The sequence below is a fragment of the Lepidothrix coronata genome, unplaced genomic scaffold (assembly GCF_001604755.1).
Source record: "Lepidothrix coronata isolate B3197 unplaced genomic scaffold, Lepidothrix_coronata-1.0 Scaffold38, whole genome shotgun sequence".
NCBI lineage: Eukaryota > Metazoa > Chordata > Aves > Passeriformes > Pipridae > Lepidothrix > Lepidothrix coronata.
Genome location: NW_016690218.1, coordinates 265,923 through 282,456, shown reverse-complemented (window position 1 = coordinate 282,456; position 16,534 = coordinate 265,923). Strand labels below are relative to the sequence as shown.

General features: G+C 41.2%; 1 protein-coding gene across 1 annotated transcript in view; it reads left to right on the top strand.

The window, feature by feature from the left end:
- ALK (anaplastic lymphoma receptor tyrosine kinase) overlaps positions 1-16,534 on the top strand; it is a 307,709-nt gene that overhangs the window by 229,104 nt on the left and 62,071 nt on the right. The window contains exons 6-8 of the mRNA XM_017812959.1: positions 1,975-2,106; positions 9,672-9,803; positions 11,267-11,367. Coding sequence (XP_017668448.1) covers positions 1,975-2,106; positions 9,672-9,803; positions 11,267-11,367 — 365 coding nt within the window. The remainder of the gene's footprint in view (positions 1-1,974; positions 2,107-9,671; positions 9,804-11,266; positions 11,368-16,534) is intronic.

The following is a 16,534-nucleotide window of genomic DNA, read 5'->3' as shown; positions in this document are numbered from 1 at the left end:
GCTGTACAGGTTCATTGCACACCCCTAGGAGAAGGGGTCACCTACTGAGTTACCCGAGTCACTTCTTACGGGTTTCTAGGGTCCATTTGCACACTGACCTGAGCCCACTCTGTGAGACTTGTGGCATGTGAAGAGCTTTGTACCTCACATAGGGGAGGCTCTCAGACCTGTCTCTGAGAGTGCATTTTTGTAAGAAGCACAGCAAAACCAAGGAAGATACCATCTCATTGCCTTAAACCCTCACCAAGGAGCCCACAGAAATTGCCAGCAGCCAGCTCCAAGTTGCTTGGTCTATTTGTTCTGCAAAGCTCTCCTCTGTAGTCATGCCTTGACCCTGACTGAAATACAAGGGCATTGTGCAGCCAGTATGTGGCAAGCCAGAATTGCTCAAAGGCAGGCAAAAAAATTGAGCTGACAATAACACAGAGCACCCTTTTCAGGAGCTGTGGTCCTTTATTAAAAAGGTTTGGCATGTATTCCCCCCACTCCTGAATTGATTTGCGCCATAAAATAAGCTTGAAGAGAAATAGTGGTTGTTTTCGTTCATGCTTCATTAATTTCTAGTTTTGGCAGGCAATAATAAATAAAAGTATCAAGTGCACATCTAATTGAATCGCCAGTGATTCCCAACTCCCCGTAGTACCAGAGAACATGATGTAGTTTCACTGTTTAGTGAACATGGATGAGTTAGGCAAACAATGGCTCACTTTGCCCAGAGGCTTTGGTTTAATCTTGTGCATTTACCCATTTAAGATGAGACAGGGCAGTTGTTGCTGCAATGGGGAATTGACAGCACAGATCTCTTCGTATTTCTGGGCTTACCCTCTAGTAGTGACTGGAAACACATCTTTGCAGAGTCAGGAAGGCGTCAGGAAATTGCATCTACACCAGATTTTTGTGGAAGGAACTCTGGCATTTCTCAAGCTTAGCCTCCTCCATGCGTTCTGGCTGCAGGATGTTGCTGAACTAATTCCTGTCTCCTTCAGGTGTCTAATCTAGACCATGTGCCTCTTAAAAAAAAATTTAAATTGAAAAAAAAAGACCTTGTCCTAAGTATCTCATTTGACCACAAAGAAAGAACTTGGGATGAGAAAATTCCTATGGTAAGGAAGATGACACCTGTTGGGCTACATGATCTCTGACTTCTCAGCTGTCAAGGGAATCAAGTGCCTCCAGAAAAGAATGGTGTTACAGGACAATTACTCAGGATCATTTCTGAATGGATGATACTGACCTCTGATTGTAGTGGTCAGTGACCTCATTTCATGAGAGATGGCTCCTTTGCACATTGCTGGCTGCCTTTTGCTGCTTAGCACAGGTAAGATGAACTGGTGATTTTTGTATCTTGGTAGATGTAGTCTTTTGTGGCTCCCTGACACACAAGGAATGCAGGATGCAGGAGCAGGAGTAGGTATAGAAGAGAAATAAAACTATGAGTAGAAATCAGACTGTTTTCTTTCCTGCAGAGAGAATATGACAACATGATATATCCGAAGGAAAGGTAATGCACGTTGCCAGGAGAGCACGATGAAAGCTTGTGTTCTTTTCAAACCCTGTAGCCATATTATTCCTGAGATAGGCAGAGAGGGAATCAGTCTTCAGGACTGCCAGTGTACCAGTAGACAACACACACATAATTAAAAACCTATCATGTGTTTTGTTGTTCTTGAGAAGTACCACAGAGCAGGCTGCAGGATTTCAACCCTTTAGAGGTCAGAGATGTCTTCCATGTTATAGCGTCAGAAAGGCCTGGGGAACTGAAATGCTCTGTTAGGTGGACTATTAGACAATTGACAAGATTAAACAGGTCAAACAAAATAATTGTCAAGTAATTATTGTATTGAGGGGATTTTACAAGGTGTTCTTCCCTTCAGTGCTATGCAGGATCCTATGACCTGTTGGTTGAGAGGAAGGCAATTTGTTAATCTGAAGTAGTTGTGGGTTTATTTTTTTTCTTTGTTTGTTTTTCTCTAGGATCATCTTCTCTCTCAAAAATGGCTCTGGAGGGCTCCTTCAGCTGCTGGAATGGAACAGAGATCAGGCTGGGGCAGGTGTGTGACTTCAACAGGGACTGCGCCGAGGGAGAAGATGAGGGAGATACCTGCAGTGAGTAAATCCAAACACCCAGGTTCTATCATCCTTTTCCAAAAGCATTGATTGCTTTGAATTTTAATGCCTGAGACTTTAGCACTAACAGATTCATTTGGTACTATCAAAAGACCCGTTTCCTCCATAACACATGCAGTTTCTCTGGATATCTGCCTGGAGTGGACCATCTGATATGTTTCTGTACTTGCCTACATTAGTTCTGCAGCAGGTTCTTAACATGCTCTCGGCGCTTCGTCTCTTCCAAGGTCCTGATCAAAAATGCAAAGGAAGTATAGCCTGAATAGCTAGATGCCTTACAGAATTATGAAATGTGTCGTTGGTTAGAGCCTTTAATCAAAATGTAGCAGAGCATGTGGCAGAAGGGAGAGGAAGGAGAAAACTTCTAAGATGAAAAATGAGTAGACCCAGTAGCTTGTCTTTGACCAGCTCCTGTGTCTTTGTATTCCTCTGGTTTTCTGCCCTCTCTTCAACAGCCAGTAGTCTAATAAAATACAGCAGAAGATAGATAGCAGCCTGAGTTTTCTGAAAACTTGCTGTGCCTGAGTACTTTCTAAAATGTGCTGTGGAACTTTAGGACCTTCCTTTAACTATCCTGAAGATGCCTTATCTCTTTTTCTATAAATTCTACCTCTCCAGCATCTTCCCCTTTGCCACTCTACAAATAGGAGTGGTGGATTGTCAGTTGTATGGTTGTCTACAGGGCACTCATATCAAGAAAAATAAATGTTGAGAGTTCATCATTTAAAGTGTATGTGTCACAGCTGATCTAGCCTATAGGCTGTTGACAATAGAACTCCATTGATTTGGTATGCAAAAAAATGTGTTCCCTAATGAAAATACTGGTACCAGCAAAAGCCTTTGGAATAGAAGAGACAGATGTTCTCAGTTTAGCTTTCATACATGGCAACTAGAACAGGGGAGAATCTGTATAAGGTAATTCAAACAATCTGAGTTGATATAGGTGATTGTCTAGACTAACACACCTTTGCTATTCCTAGCAAAAACTTAAGGTAAGAGTGACACACAACTTCCAGCAGATTTCACTTCTCTGCTGCTAATAAAGAAATAAAGTAACAGACTTTATTGGTGTGGAGAGCATTTTTCTGACCTAGGATCATCTAGTAAACTAGTTAAAAGCTTGACATTATATGCTTCTCCATCATATTAGGCATTGTTACAATTTGAAATTATGTTCATTAATGACACACTCAGTGAACATTAAATTCACAGGAACAGTGTCAGCACTGTGGACTTGCAGCTTCTTAGAACCAATAATGCTTCATATTAGTGATATTGAAACCTTATTTTCACCTAAGAGCTTTAAAACAGAGCTCTAAAACCTCATAATGGTATTTCTATTGTGTTCCACTCGATAATTTAAAAAAAAGTTAGTAGCTTATTATAACCAGTAGGTTGAATGCATCTTCATTTAATTGGAAATAGGGGAACATTATCATCAACCGTATGTTCAGATACACTGTTGTGTCTGTGTGCAGTAAATGGTTCTGCCTTGTGAAGGTAATCCTGTCTATACCAGTGGGAACAGAGCTCACAAGGTGGAGTTGTGCCAATCAGGGGTGTAAACTGAATACCACCATGGGATGGGGCAGGCCTGGAGGAACACACTTCCCTGTTACTTTGAAACACTGGCTGCACCTGTGGCTGGTGTGTTGCCCATATTCAGGCCACATTCAGGTATCAGGAGGCTGGCTCTGCTTTTGCTCCTTAGCCCTGTACCCCATGATGAGTCCAATTGGTAAAGTGGCCAACACTTGCCTGGCATGTCTTATCCACAGGGTTTGCTTTCGTTGCCTTTCTTCCCTCCATGCAGTACTCATCTATGGCTTCATCCATCTAGTGCTTCATTCCCATGAAGCACTGCAGCACTTACAGTTGTGTCGGCAAAAGAATGTACAGAGAATGTCAATGAGAAAATGTAAAAAGCAGAAGATATTTAGCCGGCTGTTTAGCAGAGCATCACTCCCTCGCTTGAGGAGAAGACCTCATGTCTTGTATTCAGCCACAGTTATTGGAAATGTGAGTTTCTACTACCAGCCAAAAGGTCCTAAAACCACTATCTTCCATTCAGGCAACAAAAAAGAGTGGCTTGCCTGAGCAAGTGCCTGAGTTGGGGATATGTCTGTTCATTCACTTACAAGTGTGCTCAGTTCTATGACTGCTTTCTCTGCTTTTGCCTCTTTACTATATTGAATATTGTTGGCATAAGGCTTCTTACACAAAACAGAGAAGTGATTTAATATTTTAGTTGTCAGTTATATCTGCATGGCAGCCTAACACAAAACATATGCCATCTTTCAACATTTTAGTTGTCATTTTGCTCCTGAGCAACACAGATGTTTTCATCAGCTTTTTACAAGTGTGGTAAAAAGTGATTCAGATTTTTCAAGCAGAGAAGGGGGTTTCCCAAGTGGTTCTGCTTACACAAAAGAGCTGTCAGAAAAAGATGTAGTTATGCTCAAAACTGAGGGGAGAGCTTTTAAGATTACCATTAACCAAAGGCTTCTTTCTTTGAGCTTCAGGGAGATGTTTGGGGTTTTTTGCCTTTCACAGTCTTTTAGCTGTGCAGGTACTGATTGATTTTATTATTATTTAGGGTTTTTTTCCTATTCATTTGATTTTTGTTCCTTTCTTAGCTGAATAAAAAAACCTCCCTAAAGCCTGCTGTTTGTTAACATCTCTTTACTTATTTATGGCCAATGAAATGTCATGGTGCTTGTTCTGCATTGCAACCAATTAGTCTGTGTAGAGAGTGTAAAATCAGAGAGGGATGACCCCTAGAGAAAAGCATGTTGCTGTTTGAGTCATAATCAGACATTCTTGCAGGAGTAAAAGACAGCTTCAAAGAGGGAGTTGTGGAATTAGATGCCAAACTGTGTGTGTGTGTTGACTTGGGATCAGACGTACAGGGTTAACAGACTGATGGAAGTGCCACACTAGAAATTACTTTGTAAAGCATACTTTGCAGACAGACATTAAGTCTGCAGATAGCAGTACTCTTATGTCTTTGCTGGTAAATTCATGCTTTTACGTGTTACAGCAATTACACATGCACCATAACAGACTTCGACTCTAGGTTTCCTCTGAATTGATAAGCTGATAGATTCTTCCATAAAAGTACTTTTTTTTAATAGTGCAATAACTTGAGTTAGGTGTCTCCACAGGAGAACATTGAACAAAGAAATTATACCCTTACAATCTGAATTTCTCACTTCTCATGTGACTGTTTGGACCAGTAGTTCCCCATATGAGGACTGGGGAGGTCTTCCCATTCTTCACTGTGTCTCTTCACTGCCTCAAGGTGGGATGTTTCTTATTTCTAATGTTGCAGCTTCTCTAATGAACATAGCTTCCTTATCTTCTGTCTTGAACTGGCTCTGGGGTCTTCTCTTACTTGACTAGGTGGAAAGGTCAGCATACCCAGTGAAAGTTCACAGCTTGTGCCTAACACTTCAGCAAATGTAGTGTGCTATTAATGCTAAACAAGAAGTTCTATATAAGTAGTATACCAAATCACTCAACATATGGATACTGCAAAAAAACCCCAAAAAACCCCTACTTCCTCTTACTGTAGTAATGACGTTATATACCTGGTATGGTACAAGACAGAGATGAAAACCCAAATTATTTACTAATACAGATTGGCAGAACGTTACAGAAAGTGCGAATTTGTTTTAGTAGTTTTATACTTCTCTTTTTGGTTCAATAATCTTTTGTTGCAGCGCAGCAAGTCTGGGCAAAAATTAAAATTTTACTGGAAAAAAAAGGTGCATATAATTTTGACTAGTCCAAAATTGTTTTACTTTCTGTCACAAATTCATGAAAAAATTTCATCTTGGGAAAATATTGGTTAATCAGTCCGAGCATGTTAGGGAAGTATTGGATATATTTAAAAAATACAATGAAATTTAAAAGAATGGATTTGCCCATAGTATATTTATTATCTAGAGACCCAGAACTTAGAGGATTACAGGACTCAGGATACAACTAACCCAGGACTGATTCTTTCTTCTGCTTAAGTGAATTTAAATCCATAGTTCCTGTTTCTGTGAAAGTTTCCAAGATTGTGGTCTGGAGTTCTGGTCTAGTTCAGAAGAAAATGGATACTCAAGTCTCTCCTGAGATTGCTCTTTTACAAATTTTACATAGAATAGAGAGTGAAAGTAATGTGCTCCATCTTTCAAATAAATCTCATAATCACTGGGTTATAGGATAATTTTCACTCTTTGCCTCATTAAGTATTTAAGGATGTTAAACACCATACCAGGTGAGACAAGGAAGACTAGTGTCTGATTCCTGAAAGGAGTGACTCAGGCTGTGCTATGTGGTTGGAGGAGTACATGCACACATCTTCCAGAAAAACAGATGGCAGCTACAATAGGAACCTATGAAGCTTGAATTTGTGATAACATGGACAAGTGACCAAAAAAAAGCGTAGATAATCAATTCTACACAGACCAGTTTACTTTCCAGGTAAAAATGCACGAAGAAACCACTGGATTCATTTACATCCAGATACAGCCCAGCAAAGTCTCCTTGAAAGCAAAATGATAAAGTGGCAACCTGTTGCCATGCTACGCTCTCTTAAAGTTCCTGTCTTGCATACACTGATCCTTCTGCTTCTTTCGTGATCAAAAGCTTTACTTATGGCAACAAATTATTACCTCTGGAAGTTCTGAATTCAGCAAAACCATCTGGCATTTAAGGATAACTCTTTGTCAACTGTTGAAAAATATTTCCTTTTTTTATGCTTCATTTCTGGTAGAATTTGGCTGGCCAGCTTTGCTAGCATAGAAGCAATCACCGAAACAAAATCATGTTTAAGATTCATGTGGTTCTTTAAATTGTTTGAGTAGCTGAACTGTTTGGCTTCTGAGATTTCCTCCTTAGTAAAGGTCCATATGTACAGAGTACTCTTTTATGCTTTTCCTCTTTATCACATCTGTCTGGAATTTCACCTAAGGTTTAAACTGTAGTATCTGGTTGATTTACATCTAGTTTTGAATCAGGAGCCTGCTCCATCTGCTTAATAAGTTATTCCAGTTGCTAATTTTTCTTGCTATTAATGGATGAAAAATCTGAGTTAAACAAAAAGAACTTGAACTTAATTAGATTTTGAAAAGTATTTCATTCTGAGGACTTGAAAATATTTGGTTAGGAACAAGTTTAACACTTGACAGCTTTTCTCTGCTTCATCACTCAAACAAAAGGAGAGACTCTTATATTCTCCAGTACTTCAATTTCACTGGGCTGCTCTGTTCTCCATCCCATACCTACAAGCTGCATTTTAATCTTACTAAGGTCTAAATCTGAGGTTTCTGTCACTAATGATGATATCCAATATGGCAAGTTTCAACAGGAGTAACTCCTGCTGCCTCCTTCACTTAATTTCCAATAAAGTCAGATTAGCTTCCCCTCATCAGTGCGGTGTCTGTGCTAATGTGAGCTTCAATCACAAACATTCCTAAAATTGAGAAGTACAGGTCAACAGAGAAGTGCTAGCCAAAGAGGTCTTTGTGAAGTAGCAACACATGGAATCATAGGTGCTGTCTGTACATTCAAAGTAAGAAAGAGCAGCGGAGAAAATTCATCCAGGGCACAGGACATCTGAAAACTCATAAGAAATTAATTTGTGGAAGGGGAGTGAAATATTCTGTGAAAGTAATAGTTTCTTATTTATGCCCTTACTTGTTCATCGGCAGTGAGCTTTTCCTGGCCTCCAGGCAGAGATTGCTACTCAGATGACTCCTCCTGCTGCTCTGACTTGTTTACATCATCCTAGATAGCAAATGGCCATGACATGAATTCAGTTGGACACTGAGCCAAGCTGTTTCAGTAGGAATTCAGGGCACATTATAATTTGTCATTTTCTCTGTATCCCAGCCTCAGGCTGCACAGTGAAATATAATGAAGTTCTATAGAGGGGTAAAACACTAGGAAGTAACTCTCTGCTTAGGAGCTTTACATTTAAAGACAAGACTGAATGAATCTGGAGATTTTTAAAAGGAAAAAGTTGAAAAAGCCTGAACTTCAGTGCAGGTTCTAAAACTTTTCATAACAGATTTTAATGCTTGCAGATAACACTAAAATATGGCTCTTGCCTCAGCGCCGGGTTCCAGGTTCAAAATCAGCCCTCCTAAAAAGCTACAGATAGAGGATTTGTTTCAGTTTCCTCTCTGCCAAGTGAATTGTTATTCAGGCTCCTAGAAAAACAAATATTTCTGGTCTGGATGCTGCAGCTGTGGTATTCCCCGGTTGTTTTCTCTGGGTACACCAAGGAGCACATACATGTGCCACTGACAGTGGCTTTTGAGGTGTGTGAGTCAAAGCTGAGGCCCTGAGAGCAGGTATTTAATTGACCTGAAATCTCAGCCGCGGGGATCTGCTGATACTTTAACGTTTTGAATGATCCAGAGCTTGAATACTGGTGCCTCAGTGTCTGACAGTCACTTTATAGATATAAAATTTCAGGGGGAAAAAAAATTTAATAATCATAACAAAATATGTGTTCAGGAGACTCCACTTCTCACAGAGGGGCTAATGACGTTACCAGTATCCCCTGACTAGCAGATTCTCTTAGATTAGGAGTTTGTAGTCTGTACTCCATCTCGTAGGTGAATAAATTTTTACTCTGATTTTATCAAGCAGAAAAAAACAGGAAAAAAAGGAAAGGAAAAGCAAATGTCCTGGGTATGTATCTGCACATGAAATTTCATTTTTTTCTTGCCGTTTTAAACAGATTCCTTGTATCATTTTCTTTTCTTGGGGTAAAGGAGCAATATGTGCACCCTTTGTAAGAAGAACCTGCAAGTGGAGGTAGAGAAACATACCTCCTGCTTTGAATGAGATTACTATTGCTTTAAAACTGGTTAATATCAAGGCAAAAACCTAGTGGAACTCTGTTGTTTGGAGCTGGGAACTTGAAGCCAATGACAGAATGAGTGGGCTTCAAAGCCTGAAAGTATGGCTTAAAATAAACTATCCTCTTTTCAACCATTCATCTGACAAAAGAATTTCACAGGTGAAAAAACTGAGACACAAAAGGATTCAGTGCTTTACCTGAGGCCACATCAGTGCTCACAGAGAGGAGAGGTCATGTTGCTGAGCTGGGATAAGTAGAAATCTAGACTGCAAGGGAGGGAATCTTTTTAGGAATTTATCCCTCTGCACGATTTCCCGCTGTGGGGCTGCAGAAGCAGAGAAGTCATCTCCAAGATGTAACCTTGAGTGGGCTTATACCTGCGGAGCCGAGAGACCAGATATTTAGGAGACCCCATAGTGTAATACTGAGATGTGTCCTCTTGCTCTGGTTATTCAGAGTGTGGGAGAAGTCAGTCATAGCCTGGAGGTTGTTTCCCACTGCACCACCCTCCCCATGGTCAGGCATGTGCGTGACTCCACACAGGAGGACTGGATAGCTGTGGGGTGCCCACATTCCCTGGGCAAACCAGGCCAGAATAGTCACTGCAGCTTCTCTTCGTGCCCAGGAGACTCCTCCTCAGCTCACCTGGGTTCTTCTGTATGTGTCTCTTTCCCTCCTGCAGGAAAACTTCCCTCTGGCTTTTACTGTTCATTTGAAGAAGGAGACTGTGGCTGGATGCCAAGCTCCTCTGCATCCCATCCTTCTCCATGGCGGATTGGAAGCCCGGAACACAACCGTTTTCCTTCAATAGAAGGTATGTGATAGTAAATAGTAAGTGTAGAGCATAAAGAGCAGAGAGAAAAAAGATGCACAAATGGTGAGGAGAGGGAATAAAACACAAGGCAGATTTTCCTGTGCACTTCTATATTCGGCCTCCAGTGAAACAAAAACAAACCCCATCTTTCTACTCTGAGTGCTTTGAGCAAAAGACTATCCAGCTCCCTTTTTGTCTTGAGGGTATAGAGTAGTACCTCAGTTTCCACCCCTGACACCAGATACAGATCTTGCCCCTTTCTAAATAACTTCATTCTAAATGTTCATCTGCATGACCCTTCTCCATACTGATCTGTTTTTTCCTTTCTGATTTTCCTTTTTACTTTCTCATTTCTCTCTACTGCTGCTATTTTCCCCTGGAAAAATCCAAATTTTTCTTCTCTTTGCTTCATGATCCCCTGAGTTGCACTTTTATGGATAATTAATTCTCCTACCTAAATGGCAGTCATTTCTAATTCTTCTCATGCAAACCATTGAAGGTTTATACTTTGGGCACTGAACTACTGCTGGCTGAGTTTTGGCAAACACACTACCTGCCAGGATAAGTTTTTTTCTAATGCAATAATGTAAATCATTACAGACATTTATTGCTGAGGTACTGAGCATCTAAAGGGATACAATAATAACAGGAATTTAATGATATATAATCCCAACATCATTTTGAAAAGGCATATCCAGAGTTAAACATGAAGAGTAAGATTCTCTACTTTTGTGTGAACTGTGCAGCTGTTCTGATTTATGGCATGTGATGGTTTAGCCCTTGGTAATAACAGACCACAGAGTGACGGGAACACAGGTAAACAAGGCCAAGAGCCAGAATGATGGTACTGATGGGGAGCTGGCAAATGCTGTTGCTTCTGTGATATTTCTGTGCTGCAGAATGAAAGACCAAATAACTGAACTCTGAGTAATGCTACCATCCTGAGCTAGAGGACAGAGCTGAAATAGGGCAAAACCACACCCTTTCATGCAAAGCTGCCAATGGAAAACCCTAGTGTTGCTACTGGCCTTGTTCCCCTTGTTTATAGCAGATTATTAAAGTAGCAAAGAGGTGTCCAGCTGCATTAATCTTAGTCTGATGGTATTTTGCCATAGCTGTATTGTTGTTTGGTTTTGGTCAAGATAAATACTTCTCTTCTAAGTTACTTTTTGTTCATAGAAGATATACTCTATTATTCACCCTTGCAAGGAGAATGAATCTGAAGGCAGGGAGCAACAGAAGAGAGCTGTAGGGGAAAGGTAGACATACTCCTTAAATGTGGTTCCTGAATATGGTTTTCAGGTAGGTGAAGCTGCATCCCTAAGAAATTGAAAAAGCCTTCTGCTCCCTGGCATTCTGTTGTAGTAGGAGCCAGCTAACATAGGTTTTGGGGAGATTTCACAAACCCTGAAACCTCAGAAGGTGAGTGCTGCAGTTTGACCTTCTTACTTCTCTTTTATCAGGTTGTGCACTCCTCCTTAACACCAGCAAAGCACCAGCAGTAGCAAAGACTGTCATGACCAGCACTGCATTTCCAGCTCCTTTGAGGAACTCCCCCTGTGAGGTAAGTCATAATGTTTTCTTTTCTTTTGCAATTTACAGAGCTTTTTTGTGCGTTTGACTCAGGTTTTCAAATATAGGTACTAGGTCAGTAGCACAGCAGCCACTTTCTCTGATGGCTTTTCTGTACAATATACTTATTTATGCCCTCTGTGCAGGAGAAAGATATGGTTATCTGCTTGAATGGCACAAAATGTGCTCTTATTACGTGCTGTCCTCATTGTATGGCCTCACATGATGTATTGCAATCTTCATAATTAGGTGTATATGCTGTAAGAGTACGGCAGACAGCATTACATAAACACAGAGGAAGAAGTGCATGAACAAGCATTATATTTGCAAGATCCAAGAAAGAATAGGCTTCAGGACTGCCCCTGAGCCATCCAGAAAATGCAGTGCATGCTTTCTCTAGGTCAGCTGGGATTTGAGCTGGCAGGTCTTCATCCTTCTGCACTTCAAAGCTACTGATCCTCGTGTAGGCCTTGTTCATAAGGAGTGCTGAAGTTAGCAGCAGCTGAGATAAATTCATGTAGAATGTAACCATTCTGCTCGTATTCAAGCAGAAAAGCTATTGACAGTCATAAGACATCAACTTAAGCAAGTATATCAAGGCTTGCCAGGCAACCTTGCACATGGTTGTAATTTCTGAGTCAATTGTACTTAACCCCTAAACTGCAGTTTACAGAAAGATGACCTGTCTGCATCCTTTTACTCTGCCTGTAGCTTCACAGATAATATTATCACTGATAGGATTTATTTATGAGTTATGACCCATGGCTAGTGACTTGGAGCATTTCACATCTTGCATAGTCACCCTGAAATGTCACATAAGCTCCTGGATCCTGAAACAGAGGAATTTGAGAAAATTAATCCTAACAAAGCACAGTTTGTTGTTTGTTGGTTGAGCACTGAACAGACAAAAGAATTAGATTTTCCCCATTCCAATGGTCTTAAAATACACATAGGACAAGAGGGGATGCATTAGAATGTCCTCTGGAATACACAGAAGAAGCTGTTTCTTTGTCTTAAAGTTTGGTTTGGTTCACTTCCGTTGGATATCTCAGTTCATACAGCAAAGCACCTCTGTTTTTGCTCTCTTGATATATTCACATTCTCCTTCTTTGAAATATATTCTACCTTGTTATTCCTCCCGCCTGTGACAAAAGCGTATGCAGGTTCTGAATATTTTAAGACCTTGCTCTGCCACGGACCAGCAAGAGCAAGTGTTTGTCATAATGCACCTGACACAGGAATCACAGTGAATGATTTCCCAATATCTGTGTATTTTTTTCTTGTGTATACAACACTGCAAATAATTAAACTTGCCGTCAGGGGAGAAGCTGCCATGTATTTCATCTGCTCACATGCCATCCCACCTCCGTCACTCCCCTTGGCTCTTAAAAGGCATCCGGACGCATCCAGCGTTGCAGCTGTCGGTAATAAAGAGTGAAGGAGTTTTGGCAAGGGTTTTGTTTCTTGCCTTTTCATATAGTGTAAAAGCTTCTCTTCCCAGTGGGTCCCTGGTGGCTTCAAATTCTATTTTACTGGAACAATCTGTCGATGCACAGAATAATTTAATTCCACTTTTCAGCACAAAGCAGGAGGAGAAAGGAGATATGCCCCCCTGCGTGCTTATTCCTCCAGTAGGTGCCAACAGACTTCCTAATAGTGAAATTATACTCAGAAAGGAGGTTGTGAAAATACTGTAATGCCACCGTGTATTTATTCACCCTCAATCACTTCCCAATTGAACTGGCTCAAGTTCAGACACTAAAAGATGAGTTTTCTTTTACCTGTCACTGCTGACAGCTCCACCTGGAGTGTCACAACCAGGACAGATTCTCTGGCAATTGAAATCCCACAGACAAAACTCACTCAGAATTCATGCTGCAAAGGGATCTCAGCAAGTGTGTGTGAATTAGACCCATTTATTCTTCCACCATCAGATCAAACCACAAACCTGTTCTCCCTCTTGTATTTGATCCAGCTCTTGTGACCATTTAGAAATCTGCTTGCTCCCCTTGTGTGTTCATTTACATAGTGGCTTGTTCTCACAGATGCATCCACTACCCCAGAGAGGTTAGTCTCAGATACACATAATGTTAATGATGGAGGTTGTCCTTAAGCCTGTCACTTAACATCTCCTCCTTGTGTGCAGTGTCTACCCCAATATAAACATACCCAGCTCAGCTGAAGTCCTGAGGGTGAGACTGAGTGTGTTTCCCTGCCTGCTTGGGTCTCTTGCCTCTCTGGGTACGAGGAGCTTCTGCCTGCTCTGTGCATGGGACTTTATCAAATACCATGTGCTGCACAGCCTGAGAGCAACAAGGAGGCCAGAAGACGTCCCCACTTTGTTTATCTTGACTCCCCTCTCTTCTATCCCTGCTACATGGAAGCTATGGCACACTACTAGGCCTGCTGTTTACTGAAGCTACTATTTTTTCCCCTTATCCCCTAATTTTCTTTTCTTTTCCAGTCAAGTTAGACCAATTACATCCAAAACAGCAGATGCTGACACCCTGCTTTTTATCCTCAGATGTTCATAGGAAAATTATTTCAGCCTCAGCATGAGGAGCTCTACCTGTCACAGTGCTGTTTACCAGGCTGGAGGATTCTGGTTTTTGGCCAGAATGCCCATGCTAGCAGGGCTCAATACTGATAAGGAAACAGTCAAGCAGTCCACACTGGGTTCCAGCCACAAAGAGTTTGCTAATCCTTCAAGCTTGTTTTTTTTTTCCCTCAGCCTGGCTGTTTAATCTTCCACTGTTATAGACTGGCAAAGGAAATGACTGAAAAAATAACTACTGGAGACTTGTGGGGTGCCGTGGTCTAAACACCTTCCCTGCTGAGGTTCTGGGCAGCTGCTTGCAGCGGCGTGGATGCCAGCACTTGGAGACACCAGAGCCTGGGTGATCTTTGGCATGTGTATTGCCACTGAGTGCAGGACTAGGGTGATCCTCCATCTTTGTGTTCTCTCCAACTTGAGGTCGGTCACCAGGAGCATGCTGGGCTGCCTGTCCTTTCCATGCCCTGCAGGAGGCTCCCTGTTAACTCAGGAAGGGAAAAGTTAGCCTGACCTACTCTGTACTGCCCCACATGCATCAAAAGATGGGAAAAGGATAAAAATGCATGCAGGAGATACCATAATAAACACAGCCTGCACTTTCCCACACATGTTTGAGATTGGCCTGAATGTGCCTTGCACTTTGTGTACAACTTTGTGTACAGCCTTGCACTTTGCTCCTGTTTGTTTTGAGCAGCTTTATGTTTTCATTTTCTTTGTTCTTCAGTGCTTTTGGCAGGTCAAAGCGGTTAGTTTGTGATGCTGCCCTTTGTTCTTGGTTCAGTTAGTTTTTCTCTTTCTCTTTGTTGTTTTATTAAATCTTGGCTGGAGTATCCTGGCTTCAAAGAATCTCTTCTTGTTTGCAGTCCAGACAGCCTTTGTTATCTTTTTCGTGTTGCACATTCAGTAGAGTCCTTTGCCTGTTGACCCCTTTAACTGTGTTTTAAAACCCAATTTATATGGAAGAGCGAAACTGTGGCACTTCCACTAACTCTTGGGTGAATGCAGGAAGTGGTGTGCATAATCCATGAAGAGATGCTCCATTACTCTGAAGTAGCCAGAAAAGGGAGAGGCAACAAAAAGCTCAGGAAATGCTTCTGGAACCAAACTGAGTCACAGTAATCAAGAGTGAAAATCTTTTAACCCACATATAAAAGTTCATTGGAAGCAAAGCACATGTAATTGAGCATAGGAATGCACATAAAGTGCAAAGAATTAAGCGAAACAGTGGCCTGATTTAAAGGCAGAGTTTATAGAGCTCAAGCAATAAAGCACAGAATTATTTGCCCCTTCTGTTCACACTGTGAATGCCCTCCTCCGGGTAGGAATTAGTTGGCCTGCACAAGGCTGACAGGGCAAAGAGGATCATGGAGTAGTTACACATCTCCTCGTTTTGAAGAAGAAATCCATATGCATATCATTAGTAGCAGTACTGGTCTCTGGGAATCTAAGAAACCACTTTGCAATTAAATCCAAGGGAAGTGCTGTCATCTCAGACACCACCATGGCAAAACTAAATTGCTTTACTGTGGTTGATAGCCCCTAGGTGTGCATAGTTTCCAGACTGTAATGGCCACCTACTTCTCAGCACTTTGCAAAGATTCAGAGAGCTGACAAAACTGTTGCAGGTGTCCAGGGAGCACTCACCTTTGTGTGGAAGCTGGAGGCTCAATTCTGGCTCTGCATGTCTAGACAACAAGGCAATCCCACCTCCCTCACTCCCAGTATTATTGCTGTACAGCTGCAGTCACATGTTGACTTGCTTTTCATTCCATTTTTTAGAGATGTTCCCCCATCTGCATCCTCATCGTTGAAGGATGTTGTGGTACCTGTAGATCCTAAGAGTCATACCTGTGTCTTCCCAAAATGTTTGTGTTTCTGTCATAAAAAGATGCAAGACCAGCTACAGAACTACTGCATTCTGTGAGGCTTGGTACAGGATATCTTGCATCTGTGCTGCAAGATTTCATTTTTTGATGGGTTGTTACTACTCCTGTTTGAAAGTCAGTGGAGAAACATGAGCAGTCGGGAGACTGATTTTTAGAAAGGCTGTGCTTTGCGCAGCACAGGGGGATCTGTGGCAGAATCTTAGTGCCATACCTGAGAAGTAAAAGCCATGCATGCAGCTTAATGTGGGCTATTGTAGACAAGGACAGTAACAGCAGAGGTGGTGTTGCCTACATAGTGATGAATTTGAAATTAGCCTTGAATGTTATCACATCCATCTCCACAGAATAAGGTGACTCTTTGCAGGAGAGGCTGCATTGTGATTTGGAACTAGATTATTTCATTTTTCTGTTAGGTCCTGGGTCAAATATTTTAAAGGGTATAGTTGTGCTGGAAAACAATGAAAAACAGGTTACTGTGATAGTAAATGTGCTTTGTGCTTTTGACTGTGTTTAAAATAATGGAAATATTTTTCTGATGCTATTTTGACATTTCAACTAGCTGTTTCTTGAAAGCCTGTTTCTTTCATTATATTATGTTAGTACAAAACTGAGACAGATTTCTTTAAACCCTGAAATTACTTTTTGCATGTAAACATACTCTCTCTAGAAAATAAATGTAACATGTTGATGTAAAGAGTAAAGTTTGCCCTCTCATTCAG